Raw genomic sequence first — 20,563 nt, forward strand, 5'->3', positions numbered from 1 at the left:
TTTTATTGTCTGGGAACAAATAAGAGATTTAGTTTACTGCTTCAACTCTCATGATTTGCCACTTGGCAAATTACACCTGCAAGTTCATCTTGCAACATTGATTTGTCTGGGACGAAAGAGAAAGTGCAAGCGATACAATGTACCACCGCGTCAATGGCCGGGCAAAATTGAAAAATCGAATCATTAATACGCCGGACGCTCTGGTATTTGTTGATGTGTATAGTTGTAGCCAATACGTGAACATACACTACATCATCTATTCGTTTCTGTCTTAACTAGGGCAGGAAAACAGGAATCAAGTGAATGGCAAGGAAGTCAATTTTTCTTGTTCACTTCAACGACGTCACTAACACTGACAAAATTAAGTTCTTATTCCACTTAAGTGAAGGATTGATTTTCGGATGTTTTTTTTTATTTTAGACATCATTTTATTCCATTTGAAACGTCTTCAAAGGTTGAATAAATAAAAAAGACTGATTTGATGACCTCTTGCTGAAGCAGCCACATGCTTTACGGGTCTTGGTTGCTTTGTTATAGTAAACCTTCGGACAAGGACTGCCAATCCATTTGGAATTTTCCTTAACAGTCTCTCCACCAATCAGAGACAAGAAGCCGCCTTCTTTCACACCACGTGACTGGCGCTTTAACGAGTTTCCTAACTCTTCTGCGCATGCGCTGCACGTGACCTGCGTGGAGGTGCTCGCTCTTCCAGTTCCGGGAGACCAGGCTGGGATGGCTCTTATGGATGTTGTCCTAAAAACGTAAGTCCTTCTCCCACTGATGGTGATCTTTGTTATAGTTTGGTGAGATAAACTTGTAGAAGTCACTCACTTACATCGGTTGAAGTTTTTTTTTGTGTTGTTGCTCTGTCTCCGGTACTTTAGTGCATGTGATTGCAATGCTTAATTTTACACATAGTGGCTTTCAACTGTCTATTCTTGTTTAGTTTTCTGATGAAGTTTTATTTCGAGTTAAGAACTCGTTTGGAGTGTTATCGCCAGCTAGTGCCACGGTCTAATTTTGAAAAGGAATTTAATTTGAAAAACAGCTAAAAGGTCAAAACAGTAAAATAACTTTCTACCGATGAGCATTTACCAATCTTGTCATGAAGCACCAGTTGTGTTTGTTATGTAAAAAAAATTCTAATTTTCTGGCTGATTTACGTATGTTAGATGCAGTCACTTTGTGTCCTCACCAAAGCTTTTATATTCCAGCCAACCAACGCCCCACAGAGAGGAGATATTCTCATGGATGAACGCACTTGCCCCCATTCTCACAGCTCTTCCTGTGAGTTCATTCTAACAAATCAGTATGCAGAGTTGCAGACGTTATATCAGTATAATAATGGACTGATCCCTTGCCGGGTTCATTGTTTGATTCATTAGGCATGGAAGCTTCTACCACATTTATGTTTTCATGCTTCAATCGCCCGTTTCTATAAGAAATTTTACCTCTGTGTCGTCTGAATACCGGTGACTGCGAAATATCTTATTTTGCCGAAAAATGGTCAATTTCTTTGTAATTAAAGCTACAGATTGCTGTTTTGTGATATGACACCGTTTATTAACCAACTGCGCCCCGTTCTGTGCGAGTCGACGTGGTATTTCCGGAGACAGCCATTCCTATTAAAGATCTTTTGTCTTGTTTTAATCTTAACTTTCGCTGTCAGGAAGTCTACTGGAAACCTTTGCATCAGAACATCGTGGCCATTATCGGATGTGAGACTCTAAAGTCCCCCATAGAGAAGGGCTCATCGTATCCTTACCACATCCTCGCCTACTCCGAACAGAGGATGTCTTTCACGGACCTTCCATGCACCAGACTTCTAGCGCTGACCCACATCGTGTGGTACCACATGAGCATCGGGCAACTCTCCTTGGTTTCTCAGTGAGTGAGCGTAACGTTATCAGTGACGTCATGCTGACAATTACGTCATTTTGTTTTGTCATTTTAGAAAAGAGAGTTGTGGCGCTTTGCCTACAAATGATGTTTTTCCTCCAGGTGCAAAATTGCATACCCCAATATCCCAGGCAGCAAAACGTTGATTCAACGTCTGCAGACGTTGAATCAACGTAAAAATGACGGATTTTGTTGTCTGTGATCTTTTCTTGTGAAAGATAAAAGTTGTTACTGTTCTACCGTTTTACGCTTTTAGACATCGGAATAAAGTAGTGACAACTCTTGCTAGGTGGGATACAGAGCCCTTTGGGTTCCAGGTTGCGTTGGTATTTTAACTGGTCAGTTTTTAGGTTCTTGAAGGAAGAGGTAAAACCTCTCGTGGAGACTGAACTCCAGCTTCTTTACGTCTTCCACCTGATCGGACCTTACTTCCCGAGGTTCCGCCAAGAGAGAACAAGATGCATGATGGATGTAAGTCTCCATGTGTTTTCTTATTAAAACTCAAAAGGGAAAGCTCAAACAAAATGAACAAACCGAAACAACTACGTATCATCTTGTTGCTTTCAAGTCGGTCGTTTCTCTTTTTAGGGCTTTACTCCCTTCAAGTAAGGTCAGTGATGCATACTGCAACCCTTCACATCACTCTGTCAGCAGCGTTCTCTTCACTTTTTTACTCTTTCCAGATCGACATCAATGGCAGTAATGCAAGGGAATTTATTTCCACACGAGTCAGTTCAATCATTTAAAGCTAAAAATCGATTTCGATCAGCTGGAAGCTAAATCATCTTCAGTTAAGCTATTTCATTTGTCAGAAGATATTTCATTTTCTTGTCAAAGGCAATAAGCAATCTAAACCAAGCAACAACATGGGATCTAGCATGGCACGGAAGTAACAGTTGCTTGGTTTTGTTTGCTTATGATTTAACAAAGCAACTCCTCTCTTACAAAATTACATTATGAAATATGAAAACGGTTTGTTATTTCTAAAAGCTATTTTGCTGCATGTTCGTACTGACTCGCCCTCTGCGCATAGTAGTTTTCTTTATTTTAAATCAAGTTTTTATAATGGCTGAATTACAACTGGTCCATTTATAGGCAGATGCTGCTACTGTTATTCTATGTGGGACTGCACTCTTGCGTATGAAGATAATTATTATTTTTACCGTCAGGTGGCGATTTTGCTCTACGACGTTTTGCTTCAAGTGAGCAAACGCACCACAGAGATTCAGTTCGTGGACGAGATTGCCGACTTTCTGTATCCTTTTCAAGAATTTATCATTATCGACTTTTTAAGCGATAACTTGAGTTTAGGCACCGAGAGTGTTAACACTTTAATCGCCATCTCTCCCATTAGAGCATTTGTTGTTTTGTGTTTATCATTTTAGTTGCTTGATTTATTCTCGGACTGAGGCAGTTTCTTTGGGAGCTTAATCCTGGCAGTTTTGCATACTTATCGAGGCTATGCAACACATACGCAGGCCCGGTGACCGAGTTTGGCAGAGTGAAGTTTCAGATTGTTGAACTGTTGTTGTCTGAATTAAGCCATCTCCGAGGTGCCTCACAATGAAGAGCTTCCTTGAAAATGCTTTGCTCAAGCGCACACCCCGAGAGTCGAACCAGCGCCGCTTGATCTTGAGGTTTCATCGTTTGCAACGTCGGGTGCTTAACCAACTGAGCTCTCGGACATACGTTGTTTCAATGCAATTGGGATCAAAGATGAGGCGACGTTACTTTCATATCCTAGTTTTAGTCAACATTCTTGTTGAAAGTCGTCAATAACGTCGCAATTAATAGAATCGGCTACATACCAAAGTTTTACGGTCTTATGTTCAATGTCTTGCTCGAAACAAAATTCTTCTACCTCTTCTTGCCTATGCACGACCTTTTCCTCAACCCCACTTCTCCAGCTACCACGTCAAGTACATGCACATTGGCACAGCCCTCAACGACAAAATAGAGGAAGTGTGCGTTCATCTGCAACCAGCTTTGCGGAAGCGGTTACAGTTCATAACACAAGCGTCTGCTCCTGCAGCCAACACAACTGGACGACATCAGCAGCAACAACAGCAGCAGGTGATTATCTTGGTTGCTTTCACTGGTTTTAAAATTAGTTTTTAAACAAGGTTTATTTGTAGATTAAATCACGTAGCAAAATTGGTAACTTTTGTTACGTCTGTAGACGTTGAATCAATGTAAAGTGGCCATTTTTGCTAATTAAAAATAGAGTCTTTCCTTAAGAAAGCTTCTACAGTAGATGCTTCGATGACAACTGACTTAATATGTTTGAAAATCGGAGCTTTGTGAAACATGCAGACATTCATCATTATCCATCGTCGGTTTGTTCCCCACTAGTGGGGGTGGCAGATTGTTTCCGCGCAGCAATTGTCTTAATCCCTTTTCTCCATTTCACCCTGTCCCTTGCATCTTCCTCCTTCAGTCCGACTTTTTTAAACTCATCCTTCACTTGTTGTTTCCACGTTCTTCTTGGACGACCGCGTTTCCTCTTCCCATCCACCTTTAGATCTAGTGCCTTTCTAAGAAAACTTCCTTCCTCCCTCCTTATCACATGTCCATACCATCTTACTCCATTTGCCCTTGCCAGTTGGTCTATGGTCTCTCTCATCTCTAGCATATCCAACAATTCTTCAGTCCTTTTTTCCCTTCTCGTTTTCACCCCACACATTGCTCTCACCATTGACCTTTCCGTTCTTCTCAGGATTGCCAGTTCACTCTCTCTCAATACCCATGTCTCGCTACCATATAGCATTGCAGGCCGCACACAGCTCCGATATACTTTTCCTTTCATCCTTAGTGAAAATTTTCTGCCATGCAACATTTCCCCACATTCCCTGAACTTTGCCCAGCCCAATCTTGCCCTTGTTGTCACCGCTGCTTCACATCCACCACTTCCATTTATCCGATCACCCAGATAACAGAAGTCGGTCACTGTTTCGATGCCATGGAAGAACTCATCATCATGGCCTTCCACTTCATTCCTTCCTTTACTGCATTTCCCACAAACAAAACACTTCGCCAATCTTGTTGCGGCTCTCTTGACATTAGCACATCTTGCATGTACCCACTTTCCACATTCCTTGCATTGCATTGAATTTCTCATCACTCTCTTGCCACATATTCCACAGGGATCTACTTTGCTCTCAACAACTGTTCCTTCTGCTCCACTCACCATCACTTTTGTTTTTTCAAGATTCACCTTCATACCCTTGGTTTCAAATGCTTCTTTCCATTTCTCAAACTTTCTCTCCATTCCCTCCATACTATTACTTGTCAAGACTAGGTCGTCTGCATACAAAATTTCACTCAATAAGCCCTCCCTCACTCCTTCAGTTACAACGTCAACCACAATAGCAAATATCAGAGGTGACAAAACTGATCCCTGGTGTACACCAACCTTCACAGAAAACTCGTTTGAATAATTTGATCCAAATCTCATTTTTGTTCTTGCATCCTCATACATAGACATCACAGCTCTCACTAATACCTCCGGTATACCTCTTTTCCTCATTGCCCATTCCATCACTTTCCTTGGTACTCTGTCAAATGCCTTTTCTAAGTCGACGAAACACATATATAGTTTTCTCTGCTTCTCTCGGTATTCCTCCTGCATTCTTCTCAATATAAACAGAGCATCCACTGTACCTTTTCCTGGCATAAATCCAAACTGCATATCATTTAATTTCACCCATGTTCTCAATCTCTTTTCTAGTATTCGCTCCACAATTTTCATTCCATGCTCTAGTAGTTTTACACCTCTATATGCACTGCAACTTCTCACATCCCCTTTTCTCTTGAACAGTGGAACAACAATACTATGCTTCCACTCCTCCGGCATTCCCTCTCCATCTAATACCCTTTGGCTAAGTTGTAGCATTACTTCAATTCCCAACTCTCCACTTGCTTTTATCATCTCTACGCTCACTTCTGATGGACCGGCTGCTTTATGCAGTTTCATTTGTCCCATTGCCTCCACCACTTCATCACGAGTAACCTTTTCCACTGGACCCTCCACCAGATCAACCTCTGTCATATGATCCCATACATTCTCCTTATTCATAACATTTTCCATATGTTCCTTCCACACTTCTCCTCTGCTTTCCGGGCTGAAATGCAACTTCCCATCTCCACTCCTTATACATCTTCCCCTAACAATATCTTTCCCATCCTTTTTCATTTGCTTTATGAGTCTGAATACTTTGTTTTGGCTTTCCCCCATTTTATTAAGTTCCTCCTCAGCACCATTCTTCATAGCTCTTGCAACAACCCTCTTTGCCTTCTTTTTCATACTCTTATACTTCTTTTTATTCTCTTCTGACCCATTTTTGCGCCACTGCTTGTATGCATCTCTTTTCTGTGAAATCGCATGCTTCACCTCCTCATCCCACCACCATGTGTCTCCACGATCCCTCCTCACTTTCTTTTTCCCACATACTTCATCACATGCTGCTAGGACACCTTTCTGAAATGAAGCCCACAAGTCCTGCGCACTCATGTTTACCAGCTCTTTTGCTCTTTTCACAAACTTAATTCTCGTTTCTTTTTCCTCCAGTTTCCACACATTTCTCACAAAAACTCGTTCTTTCTTCACAAGTTTTTTTCACTTTTTTCATATTTAAGTCTCCTACTACTAGTCTATGCTGCAACTCCCACGGAATTACTTTCACATTCTTCAAGTACTTTCTCTGTTCCTGCCCAACCACAATAAAATCAATTTCCGATTCACGTCCTCCTGAGCTGTAAGTCACCTTCCTTTTCTCTTTCTTTTTAAACCATGTGTTGGCAATACAAAGTTTCCTTTCATCACAAAATTCAAGTAGCATTCTTCCTTCCATGTTTCTCTCCCCAAAACCATACCCTCCATGAATGCCCTCGAACCCATTTGCTTGTTTTCCAACATGTCCATTAAAATCTCCTAATCCAAACACCAACTCTTTTGAACTCCGTAAATCCCATTCCTCTGCCAAAACATCATAAAAACTTTCCTTTTCTAAGTAATCCCTACCACTTTGAGGTGCATATGCACAGATTAGCCTCACTACCTCCTCTTCAAAAGCAAGTACCATTGTCATCACTCTGTCACTCCTTCTTCTAACTTCTATTACTTTCTCACATAATTCCTCTTTTACCAAGAAACCAACACCACCGATTCCTGTGTTATTTCCTGACCACCATAACTTATATCTCCTCCCATTGGCACCTAAAAACCGCGCTGACTGTCCCCTCCATCTTACTTCCTCTAGGCCACATATATCCACCCTTCTTTTTCTTAGTTCTTCATATATTTCAGTTCCTTTACCACACAAACTTCCCACATTCCAGCATCCGATTCTAACACCATAATCTTTTTTCAATGTTTTTTTGTTTTCTCGGAACCCAGAGATTCTTCGCACCCCTTGCCCATCTAAGGGCTGCTGGGGACTAGGGGCCATTTTTAGCTTTTGCTGCATTTAAATAATATTTTGGAGCATAGATTTTCCAGCCGGAGCATAGATTTTCCACCTACCTCACCTACCACATTACATTACGGAATACGTAACCAATAACTATGCTATTCTTCCCGTGCTAGAAAGGTGATTTTGAATTCGGCTATTTCTCTGCCACATTGCAGGCTTGCTTTCAACAAGAAACTTTTAATTGCTTTAAAACTAACTTAGGAAAGTTGTGTGTCACGCCTTGACTCTTGAAGACCCGCCACAGCGTTGTGACGTTTCATGTCCTTGCATCAACCAAGGATTCAAATCGATCCTTCTTTTGCAGATGATCTTCATGTCCACCACAGCTTCATAGCGACGATCATCAAGTGTCCAAGAACATGATGCATCAGATTCGATTTCAATGAACGATTCATTATGAGGCCGATGAGACGCACTCCTGCTCACCGATTGTTTTAGGATAATTATATCAACAAGACCACTCTCCAGAGTGAGGTCTGTTCTTGGATTCATCTGAGCTTTCCTTTGGAGGTGGATCGCCACCTAAAGGAGATGTGTCTTCTTCTGCATAAAGTGTCAGTAGTGTCAACCCAATGAAATTTCATCATCAGCATCATTCAGATGCTGATGATGAAAGCTATCACTGCTTACAAGCTCCATACTGCCGGCTTTATCTCATGTTAGTTTAACGTGTAGAAACGTCAGAGTGACGCAACTGCTAAATTTAAAACGAATTTCTCAACGGAGAGTGATCGTACAGCAGCGTCAAAGACGTCTCTGTCATCGCATTGCTATTCGCTCGTCACAATCATGATGCAACCTTTCATAATAAAATCTTACTCTTCCGTCTACATTGTTTGAAAACAGGAACTTACCGGATGGTTTTAAAAAGGATCTTCTAGGTTTTGGGCAAAATGAGAGGCTTTAAAACAGTCACCGAGATTGACAAACTGAAGTTTCCGTTTTATTAAGATCCATCGCATATAAATTGCTCCATTCATTAGATGCCGCTGAAGGGAGAAGCTATGCTTGAAATGCGTTGTTCGAGCTCACAGCTCGAGAGTTGAACTGACATTGCTTGAACTTACGTTTCTTCGTTCGCAAAGCAGGCGCGTTACCAACAGCAATCGGAGCTTGTTGGCCTTTGACTTAGAATGTGTTTTGTCCTCAGAAAGGAGATGTAACATTTATACGCAGAAGACGAGAATCAAGTAGCCAAGAAGTTGATCGTATGTTTTGAAAAGTCATAAATGCATAATATTGATACACAAAACATGAAAGAAAACTTGCTCGCTTGAGTTGTCGACTGCAAAGTGCAAAGGTCCAAACATGCTCCTGATATCCTAGAAACCTTTTAAAATTTGACTGGTATCGTAAAGAAACTTGGCAAGGTTAATTGCACGTGGTTCTGGTGTCCGGTAATTTCATCGCAGTAATTTCATCGTGGTAATTTCATCGCATGGTAATTGCATCGCAGTATATCACATCGTCAGGTAATTACATCATAGTATGAGAGCTGCGTAGGCTACCAGCTGCGGGCGACGGAAGCACCGGCGGCGCCCTGAAAGGGCCGGCTTCGGCAAGAGCACGGTCGTCGGGACCCGAAAGATGGTGAACTACGCCTGGGCAGGCCGGAGGAAACTCTGGTGCAGGGCCGTAGCGATTCTGACGTGCAAATCGATCGTCCGGCCTGGGCGTAGGGGCGAAAGACTAATCGAACCGTCTAGTAGCTGGTTCCCTCCGAAGTTAGGGTGGGTGGACGTTAGGGTTAGGGTGGACGTTGACGAAGACGATTAACTTACTGACGATGTGGTGTCTTGCGATGTAATTACAATGCGATGTAATTACCATGTGATGAAATTACTGCGATGAAATTACCGCGATGAGATTACAGTGAACTCGTGGTTCTGGTGGCTACTTTGTTTCAAAACTTTTAACGGTCACTACACAGTAAAAGAAGGTTTTGAACTCAATTTGTTTTAGGTTTCTCCTACGTTGGGGCAGGTAGTGTTTGAACAAAAGTATGCACTAAAATCAGCTTAACCTATAATAGCAAAAAGTTTTTACAAGCTAAGTAATAACTTAAATTTATTGCTCAATCGAGAGAATCTTGGAGTCAGCAATGTGTTTGGGCAGTCAATCGTGCTGAGAAAGAGATAAATATTTTCAAATTGGTCATAGCCTAAATAGAATTTTCAAAAATGTGCAGTACAACAGTAGTTTACAACGCACAATGTAATAATATTCATATCAAGAAACTAAATTCTAATTAAATATTAGACATGTTTTTAACATTGATTCAACATTTAATTTAAGAACGTTGTGACGAAATGATGACGTTTTCAAAATTGTTTACTACAACTTCGTTATCCGGTTCAGTAATCGTCCCCTTAATCACCTATTAATTAGTCTCGTTGAATCGCCCTTTCCAAATGGCAGTGTGAGCCTTATCTGTTATGGGCCAACCAATCGGAAACATAGACCTTTAATTTGGCACATAAATAGAGTCAAGGAATATCACAAAACGTGTTAAAACTTTGCAGCTTCACTCGAAAAACAAACACGTCGAATACCGGCAAATTGTTATAGAATTGAGGCTGGTGGTTTTTGGTGGAAGCGCCATTTTCTCATTATTCGCCATACATAATCTTGCAAGGGAAGTGTACTATAAAAGCTTCAAGTAAATGTCCTAAAGTACATCTTGGTTGTTAGAGTATGAGGATGTTTTGTGGAAGTCCTGAGATTGCAGAAAACTCCAGATTACAAATTAAGGAGAAACCTTAATTTGTAACAGCCTAGTAGGCTAGGCAGCCAGCAGTAGCCTAAGCTACGTAAAAGAACTAGATCTAGAAATACATTCAAGGGCATAGTTAAGTATTACAAGATAACGTAGGTGAGAGAAAGAGTGATTCTTCTGGGAAACTTTGATGCTTGTTGAGTTTAAGATCAGCCACGATTCGGTCTCTACTGTATTGAACATTCTTTGGTTCTTAAAATGTGTTTTTTGAGGAAGCGCACATTTAATATTTGAGCAGTAGGGTTGGCAGGGAGGTCCCGTGGTAACTTTTGGACCCGAATCCGAGATGATTTTAAGATCTGAAACCTTTCCAAGTGGCCGGGAGTTCGGAGTTCTTTGGATATAATGCATTGCTCTAAGAAGTGTTTTGATTTGGGGCCCAGAATCTCACTGGTACCGGACCTAAAGCATTGGGCACTCATGAGAGTAGGGTGACCAGTTCCTCTTTCTTGGATATTTGTCCCTCAGCCATGGGCTCTATCCAAGGGGGGTGAGGGGGGTGTTCACCCCCCCACTAATTGGAGTGGGGGGGGTGATCAATGCAAAATCACTCCCCCACTCATTTGGCTTTGAAAAGGTTTTGTGATATTTTATTGATCAAATTTTGAAAAATATATTTTCGCTGTTGGCACATTTTGAATTTTTTTTCAATATGAATATATATTTCATTTCAATATGATTTTTTGGTTTGGCAACCCCGAGCCAGGAGTTTACAGTTACACTGTGTTTTAACTTAGCTTGCTTGGTAGCCACTTTAATAAGAAAAAATTCTGCCACTGCAAATGACTAGAATGACACCGCCAACCAATCAGAACATGTTATAAGAGGCTACCGTCCAATTGTGACTTTCTCGCACTTAGCCAGAGAGTTAATCTTTGCTTTGAACTTTATTTGGTAATTACAGAAGAAAAAAGAGCAATAGCAGTTGTGAGAATCGAACCCACGTCAATGAAATGACTACTTTCTAACCCTGACCCCTAAAAAGCCAACCAGCTGCCAACTTAGTCGGCAGCAGTGGCCGAGTGGTTAGCGCGTTGGGCTCGCAGTCAAGAGCCTGCATGTTCGACTCCACCCCCCGCACTTGCTGTTGTTTCTCTGGGGAAGAAACTTTACTATGAGTATAATTGCCTCTACTCAGTGATTGATTTCGAGTAATGGGTAGTACCAAATTTAAGTCATAAGTAGAGTAGACAACCGGAAACAGACATTGCCGTCGGCTGCAGCGTGGGTCAGGTGTACGTTAGAAGGCGTACATCGATGCAAAGCGCTCAAGTCCGCTTTCCCGCAATGCAGGGTAAAAATATGAAAAACAAATAAACAAACAAACAAACAGCTGATAGAAAATCCAGCACTTGATTTGCTTTGTATTATCTTCTTTTTGCCCTTTTTCACGTCACGAAAAACGTAGTTTATGATTGGTTCGAGTTTTCATTTGCAGTGCCAGAAATATTTCTTGTTAAGTGACTACCAGTTTGCTTACCCAAAAATGCCCTTTCCGAAACATACTTTGTGAAACGACTTGGAAACCCTATGCTGCGATCAGAAAGAAGCTGATGCTGCAATGGGGGGTCTGGGGGGCGCAGCCCCCCAGAAGTTGAAATGACTATGACGATTTTAGCCCACTGTCCAAAAATCACCCCCCCCCGAATTCTAAAAGTGGATAGAGCCCCTGCCCTCAGCAACCCGTCTTCCCAATTCATTAGGTTACCTACGTACAATCTGATAGGAGATAAACGATGTTGTTTCAACACCTATATACTGTAGCTGTGATCGTTCTCAAAACCCGGCCGAACAGGGTCACTCTTTATTTCAGAAACTCCTCAAGCCAAGTAATGGCGGCTGATCCTGTGGCATAAATTTGTAGACTGCAACAAAGATTTCCCCTTGCAAGCAAAATGTTTAACTTAGCCATGTTATGCCTCAAAATTTGCCTTAATTATTAGCCTATATCCACTCACTACGCTAAAAACCAAGCAGTGGGCCTACTAATATTACGATTTTCAACTGCTCTTTCAAGCCTGTCTATCAATAATAACCAAGCCACTAAACATTTTAACTTGTTTATTGTTAGCTTATTCCCAAGTGTCATATGAAAAAGTATGTTAACGTTATGTCAATGTTAACAAGACTATAAAACAGTCAGCCGGAAAAATGTCTTCAATTATCTTGCAACTTTGCAAAACGACCGTTCTTTTGAAACAGGCGAGAATCTAGTTTGAACCCAATTCACTTTAAATGCCAGACGCTTGGTGCTTTTCGTACTTCTGTACCAATCACTGCCAATGCCTACAGCATAGCCTACAGGTCTACCATTAAAGTTGCTATTTTGAATATCTGCGATTGTTGAAGGGGTTTATAAAGCAAAGTTAACCTTACTCGTCAACACATTTTAACTAAATTTTTATACAGAGATAAGCTGCAAGTAAACTTTTCTATTTTCTTCGCTGATTCCAAATCTACTCTTGTTTTTTCTCCTTCGCATCAGGTTTTCAAAATATTTGTAGTTTAATATTTTATGTATTCACGCATAAAAATATTTATGCTTCTAAAATGTAACCGGTAATCAAAACCCGCTTTGAAATCCTTGAATCAAAAATTTTCTAAGATATAGCCTACCAATTATTTTGAAAATTATTTTTGTTTAAAATTTTGTTTTGATTCCTTTCAACTCGTTTTTGATAAATCTTTTTTTTTAGTTTGATTTTGACCACACAACGTTCGCTTCAAATAGTCTTATATAAAATTTGACAGGAAAAGCGCTCAAACATTACCGTAGGAGTTGAGTTTGGATGAATAAAGCTTGGCCGAATTTTGTCACTTATCCAACAAAAAAACACCGTAGATAGAAATTTTCAATTTGTTAAATTTTTTTGACAGAAAATTAATTAATTTTAGCATAGATAGGAGCAGTGATAAAGTGTTTTGGGCACCGTAGGTATGTAAATAACAAGAATAAATTGAGACCTCATCTGGTTTATTAAAGAAGCTTAATGTTTCAAACATTGCAAACTCGATTGTTTTAAATATGTAAGTAATTGGATTCAACTTTTGTTTCAGGTTTAGCTAGGTCTACTCTCTTTTATATTTGCAGTAGAACATGCTCAAAAATAAAACATAAAGTGCTAAGATGACCTCGCCATGTTTCCTCTTCATGTTCGTGCTGACTGGGATGACAACATTAGTAGCAGCTAGAGAAAGTCAACGAGAAGCAGTGATTTCCAGAAACTCTTCAAGATATTACAGTTCGTTTGTAAATTATAATATTTCTACAAACTTCCGAAACAATAATGGAAGTTTGCCAAACGATTTCTCACGAACGTTTATAAATATCACAAAAAATTTTGAGGAAAGAAAAGTTATTAAAAAATCATTTCAAAACCAAAGAAACAAAGTCTCAAAAAGAAAAAGAATAACAAGACAATCCCGCAACTGCAAAAGACGCGGCTGCGCCAGACTTTTCAGCATTGCAACGCGCGATGGTGGCGACCTTGGGGGAAGACGAATCTTATCTGTAGACCTTCCCCTGTCTCTGCTATCTCGATTGCTGGACAGAGAAGAAGCTGAAAACAAGAAGCTAAAATTACGAAACCAATCCATTGCAAATAACTTGAAGCTGAAAGATGTGGGATAAGAACAAAAATATTTTGTGATAAAATTGATTTTATTTAAGCAAATATTTTATGAGCGTAAATGGATTATGAGCTGTTCAGAACAAAAAAATTTTCGAGTTTTTTTTTAGTTTCGTTTCGATCGAAAACGTATTTCGTTTCGTTATTGTTCGTTACTGCGTCTCACAACAAAATAGCCTACACCAGTCAATACAATCGTTCTTAACAAGAAAACAATCGAAAGATTTCGATTCGTCTCAAAATTGTTTGTGTGGAATTTAGCTTTGTTTCAAAATAACAAATACGGGTCGATTAGCTCCAATATCGTGTAAAGTTTACTTGTGTGTTGTCAAATGTTGCCGCTGTCGTCTGATAAGAACGTCTAGTCGACGCCCAAAGGATTGTGAGAACACCGGTGCAGCAAAAGTGGCGGTTTTTAACCTTTCTGTGACCATACACTTTGACCTTTCATGAAATTTCTTGTCGGCTACCTCATGCTACAACGACCAACAGTAGTCAAGTACAAAAAATTGTACCTAATATTTAACATGAAACGTATTTACATTAGGCTACTACCAATTGTTGTGTTGGATGCAAACAAGGCAAAGTAGGCTAGTCCAAGAGTAGCCCTACTTTCGGTCATAACTTTAAGAATGCCATTCCCCAATCTCGTTTATTTAGCCAAATTATACAAACTTGGAATAACAATATTGATAATAGCTAAAAAATAATATTTGGGATAGACTATCACAGCTGTAGAGAAAGCGTTTTTCGTGGTTTTATTGAGCTGGACTGCCATTCAATCAGGGCTATAGTAGCCTAACTTCATTAATTGGGGCCTCGACACAATTATGGGACTTCGTTTGTTTCTGCGCGTATCATAGAACGTAGAAATGACGTAGGCTATGTAGGCTAAAGCTCGGAGAAGCTACAGACCACGAAACACCGGTGTCTATTGCTGTCAATTCCTGCTACAATCGGCTGCTGGCAAACATTTATTGTCACTATAGCCTATACCTTGTTTTGGCCGCTTTTTTACCTCAATAGCCCAACGGGTTAACGTATTGATGAAAATGTATGGACATACACTTCGCATTTGCCCAAACTCATCAAATAAAAACTGGATTTCCGTAAAAGTTTTGTGATTAGCCTTAATGTATGGACATACACTTCGCATTTGCCCAAACTCATCAAATAAAAATTGGATTTCCGTAAAAGTTTTGTGATTAGCCTTAGTTTAGGTTTGGAATTGAAGCTACGTTTCAATTTTTTTCGACCACAAAAGGATTTCAATAATTTGTTTGTTTAGCCTACCCAGTTTCATATTATATACATAAGTTACCCAGTAAAGTTGACACGGGGGTCCAGTAGCCAGTAGCCTAATACAGGGCTTCTCAAACTTTTTTGTTCTGCGACCCCATTTTGAAAAATATATTTCTATGCGACCCCATTTATGTATTTATTTATTTACATCAGACTCAACATGGTCCATTTTACAATCAAACATAAAATGTAGAAACAAAGCAGATACTCAACTCCGAAGAGCTGAGTTGCATTGTACCACATACAAAGATTGATAGTAACAGTCTGTTGGCATTATTTCATAAATTTATTGATTGGAAAACAAGTTACATCGTGTTACAAACTGGTATAATTTTTTACGAATGAGAGCTTGAAAAGTTGTGGTATTGTTATCAACGAATGCAGAGGTGATGCTGCGTCGTCTCTGCAGATTAAACAACATTCTGCAACAATTATTGTATCCAACACGTAAGCGATTATTACTGGATGAAAGATAGTTGCACCATAGTTGACAGGCATAAAAAGGCATACAATAGGAACGAAACAACACATTTTTAACAGCAATCGAACATTTGGAAAACCTTGCTTTTAACATGTTTCCAGCACAATACAACGACCGTAATTGCCGTTTCGTGTCTTCATCATCGGATAGCAAGTCGTTAATTATTACTCCTAAATATTTCACTAGGTCTCAAAGCAGATATGTTTTTCATTTAAATATATGATCGGATTAAAGTCAAGTTTCAACATCTTATGGGGACATCCACGTTAATGACATTAAAACGGATCATTTTGATCATTATATTTTCTTTTTCTTTCTGACTTATCAATTGTTTTTTTTGTGCTTGCAATTGTTACCGCATGAATCTACGGAACCTAACTACTGATCCATAGTCAATTAATCTTGTAACTGCTTTAAACTTTAGTCTACGTTCCTTCAGAAACTAGTTGATAAGCTACTCTGAAATCATAATGCGAGCGGTAAGGTTACTTTTGGTCAGCACATTACAGCAATGATAGCGTAACAATGCATCAATTGTTGCGATTGATTATATTTTATCGTTCGACAGTTCGCACCGACGGTTGCGGTCAATTGACATCATGGCAAGACTACAACCCACCGGCACTAGAATTTCATTACGACCCCAAAATTTCATTACGCGACCCCAAATGGGGTAAATGAAATTACGCGACCGTAAATGACCCATAGTTTGAGAAGCCCTGCGGCCTAATAAGTAGCCTAATTAGCTAGGCTAAACTAATCACATTTTTTAGCTTTTATTGCGACAACATATAAAGTACCCTAGCCTACGTAGGCTAGTTTTCACTGCGATCACAAATGCAACACAACAGGAAGCAGCGAAGAGATATATAGCCTAGCCAGCTAGCCTAGTCGAATCGGCTGCTATCCTTATTTTAGCATGCCAATAATGTCTTTGCCGAGACACAGCCGCAAACTCTGGAGCGGTGTGGAACCAACGTCCTTTGCGAACGTCGCAAAAACGTTACCATCACTCAGAGTCAACCATGCAGCTGCTGTTAGGCCTACATCATTATAAATTGTTTGCAGAGATCAGTGACGATCGGTGAGGGAAAGCAAGGAAAGCAGTGCTTACCTGAACGAAAACTATGCAAAATATATTGACTGAATTCTAGGTTTAACTTCTTATTATTTTTATCACGTCTATATTAACTTGGATGGATGGTCATTTTATTTTTGTTTGGATGCGAAACGCCGAAACACACATAAAACAAAAACTGACAGTGTGCATCCAATGAGAGAGTGCAAAAGACCGTAGCCCTGAAGGCGTAGGAGGTCGTCGAGTCTGCACTCTCTCATTCAAATAGTTACACAAAAGAAAGTATTGCGTTGTTAATATTGTTGCATATTGACACAAAAAAGAAGAAGGAAGGAAGAACAGAAAAAACAAAACAAATACAGACACTACAAACAATAATAACAATTAACATAGTCAGGTAGTGGATGTCGTTTTCATAGCTTGAAAATTACTTGAAAATTACTGTAGGCTATTCGTGACTAGAATTACTCGTAACGCTTGTGACTTGTGAGTACTCTAAGTCCTCACCAAACCGCATGTCTTACCTATAAATGCCAATTAACGCAAACGCTTCTGTCAGAAACAACCACTGAAGCTCCAGGGAAGCAACTATCAAAGCTGCTTTCCCAGGTTCAAAAATGTCAAAAAACGCCTTCGTTTTATCCAATCCTCACTCGTTTTGCAAAACGTCACCAGCTGCTTAGCCAATCAGATGTGTTATGGTTATAGTATGGTAGAGTTGCTTACCCAGTGATGTCAATGCGTACAGTCGCTAGAGCGGCTAGACTAACTCGTCAGAATGGTCTCTCGTCACGGTACACAGCACAGCATCGTAATGCCAAAAAGCTTGTTGCTGTTTTTTGATGTCTCCTCGCCATGTACTTTAGCCTACTAGCTTTCATAGTCATGTTTTTGCCCTTTTTACAGCGTTGATATAACGTTACTTCGCCAATGAACGTTCAGGTGCGGATGCAATATTTAGTTCGTTAAGCTGCTATACGCAGGAGGCAAACTTATCCAGCTTTTTGTACAAATTGCTTGCGGTTGTAATGTTTAGGCCTAAGTGTTAGTTTTTGTAGTGTAGGCCTAACTGAATATCTGAGAATGAACATTCATGACGAATTAAACATTTAGACCACTATTATTCCATGTCTAACACAGGATTTTGGTCCTGCAACGTTAAAATTAAGATTGTTCATGACTTCTAAACATTAAATGGATGTATGATCACGACATAGGCGAAGCACAATTTGACAGATTTTTATTTTTGATTTGTTTTGGAAATGCTCTCAGAGCGCACAAAATTGGAAGTGTTTTTCAAAAATTTCTGGGGGAGGCCCCCCAGACCCCCCTATTTCGACAGAAATTAGCCTAATAGCCTAACTACAAAAAATACAAATGCTGTTTGATTCTGTGTCAATACATTGGTTCTATATTTTATTTATTTATTTGCATCAGGCACTAAAGACACAGGCCCATATTCAGAAACACAACACAAGTCACAAAACACACACGGTTACATATACAAGCAAAACTTATGCGTATTACATACCGTAGTCACGTTATAGTATAAGAGCAAAAGAACCTGAACCAAACACAAACATTAAGTGGCTGGAAACCTGGAGTGACTCTAAGCAAGGTAGGACAAAGCATCAAGTAATAAACGAAAATACTGGACGAAAAAACTGTAGGCCTAAATGTAGATTCTAAATGAAATAAAAACAAGTTTAGGCTACCTACTTTAATTGTTAACTAAAATATTCTAAGATAAAATTTATCAATGCAAAGTCCTTTTGTTTAGTGGCTTCGTGCAGTAGGGTATAGCACTGTTCCGGCGCTAGTTAGGCTAATGGGCTACAACCCTGCAGTAAATTCAGTTTATTTCTGAAAATGCAAAACTTAATTATTGTAATAAGCCTAGCCTACTCAGTCAAACAATTATTTTTACTACAAATTGTACGACTAAAATGAGCAGCTGTTCAATCAAAACAACAACCAAAACGTTCAAAAACTGTGTTTTACTACATAGCCTACTACAATTTTAGTTCGTAAAGTGGTTTGTTTTCCACGTTGCGCTTCATTGGTTGGCTGCGGAAAAGGTATATTTTTTTAGCACAATTGAAATTTTCCATTTGTGAAGTATACAAAGTTTTAAAGAAATAAATAAATAAAAGTTATATCACGAGAAAAATGGTTGAAGAGCACTGCTATAAGTTATAGTGATAAGAACGTATCAAAAGTTTCAAAACTTCACTTTATAAATCCAAGTAGCCTATCGTGCCTGAGTTAATATAATGGTTCAAAAAGTAGGGTACCGCACCGATAAAAGTATCAAGCTTCAAAGAGGCTTTTTGATAAGCCGTATGAACAAACCAGTCAAGCGTAAAGAGACAAAATGTGAAAGGTGTTGCCAGAAAATAATCCTGCCCCAGTTCTAGTAAGTTTCAATGATGTTGAGGATTGTGCTTAAAGAAATTATATGATTTTAGAAGGAGAGAGCGTTGGGAGAAGCCTGAAAATAAAGACCTGGTCAAGCCTGTGCTTCAGAAATCATAAAAATTTTTTATTTGTTTTTTGCAATCATGCAAATTAAGCAAGAAAAATTGACGTTAGAAACGATTGCATTTGTAAGCAAGCACTCGAGGATAAATCCATTTGCGAGCAACTGAGTTTCAGCGTGAGTGAACCAAAAATAAAAATACGAAATCGATGTTATGGTGTTGCAACCTTGCCATATTTTAAGTCGACTGTCTTGTTTTGGTATCAAGCACGTTATAACGTCCGCGTTCTGTCGCTTCTACTATTTCCTAGATTTCTGCTATGTTTGTCATATGTGTTTTTTGTTGTGATGGTCAGCAATAGAAGCAAAATGAACTGATATTGCCTTTACCAATTTTCAGTTGTTGTTTTTTTAAAGCTCAATTTAGTTGTTTGTTTGTTTTGCATTTGTTTTTCTGCTAAATTCGAAAACTCTGGCAGTATTTTTATTCTGTAAAGCATTGAAATAGTTTTTAGAACACAGAGGTGCTTACTGCTTGAGTCAAAATGACATTTTGCAAAACAACATAACAGAAATCGACAAGGGATGTTTCTACACAGTTGACACAGACTGCGGCTAATTTGTCCGGTCGAATGGTCTTTTTCAAACAACATTTTTTGTTATTCTGCAGTATATTTGATGTTCTGTCAGGTAGTTTTTTGAACTGGTTAGTTTTTAGGTGATACTGATGTGAATGAAAATATTAGTTTGATACAAGCTGAGAGTGATTTGATTGATTGAATCTTTATCCTCGGACTCGGAAAGCTTCTTGCAGAGCTTAATCCTGGCAGTTTTGAATACTTGTGTAGGCTTTGAATCAATGACACAGGCCTGGTCAATGAGATTGACAGAGTGAAGTTTCCGATTGTTGAAGTGTTGTTGCCAAGAATTATTCCATCCATTAGGTGCCGCTGAATGGAGAACAGTCCTTAACGTGCGTTGCTCAAGTGCACACCCCGAAAGTCGAACCAGCGCGGCTTGATCTTGAAGCTTCTTTGTTCCAGAAGTGACGCGCTAACCAACTGAGCTTTGAGTGATTTGATGGACAGGCCTGTTGGAAGAAATTTCTAACTTTCCAATGATATAAATTAACTCAACATAATCTTCTCATTGCATATGATCAGATATTAATCTTACAGTCTCAAAGGCTATGTATGTATTGTGAGTCGTAAAGAATAAATTGTGTGTTAGGGTGTTCAACAGAGTCCTGCAGTTGCACTAAATGTGCATGGCTAGTGGCCACAAAATACTCGGTTGCAACTTTTTTGTAAACTTAACAACAACACTAGCAGAAGTATTGCGGTATGGCATTGACATTGTCTAAATCAGTGGTTTCCAACCTTTTTTATCAGGTAGACCCTTTTAGTCGATATTCAAAGCTAAATCCCCCCTTTATAAATTTAATTTGT

At 39.4% G+C, this 20,563-nt stretch overlaps 1 protein-coding gene across 1 annotated transcript in view; it reads left to right on the top strand.

Annotated features, from left to right (window-relative positions):
- LOC145780774 (mediator of RNA polymerase II transcription subunit 23-like) overlaps positions 1-8,194 on the top strand; it is a 32,817-nt gene extending 24,623 nt beyond the window's left edge. The window contains exons 27-33 of the mRNA XM_082592405.1: positions 596-761; positions 1,215-1,287; positions 1,670-1,887; positions 2,250-2,370; positions 3,069-3,154; positions 3,807-3,972; positions 7,675-8,194. Of these exons, the coding sequence (XP_082448531.1) occupies positions 596-761; positions 1,215-1,287; positions 1,670-1,887; positions 2,250-2,370; positions 3,069-3,154; positions 3,807-3,972; positions 7,675-7,704 (860 nt within the window). The 3' untranslated portion in view covers positions 7,705-8,194. The remainder of the gene's footprint in view (positions 1-595; positions 762-1,214; positions 1,288-1,669; positions 1,888-2,249; positions 2,371-3,068; positions 3,155-3,806; positions 3,973-7,674) is intronic.
- Positions 8,195-20,563: the final 12,369 nt, after the last annotated feature.

This window comes from Aplidium turbinatum, chromosome 12, assembly GCF_918807975.1.
Source record: "Aplidium turbinatum chromosome 12, kaAplTurb1.1, whole genome shotgun sequence".
NCBI lineage: Eukaryota > Metazoa > Chordata > Ascidiacea > Aplousobranchia > Polyclinidae > Aplidium > Aplidium turbinatum.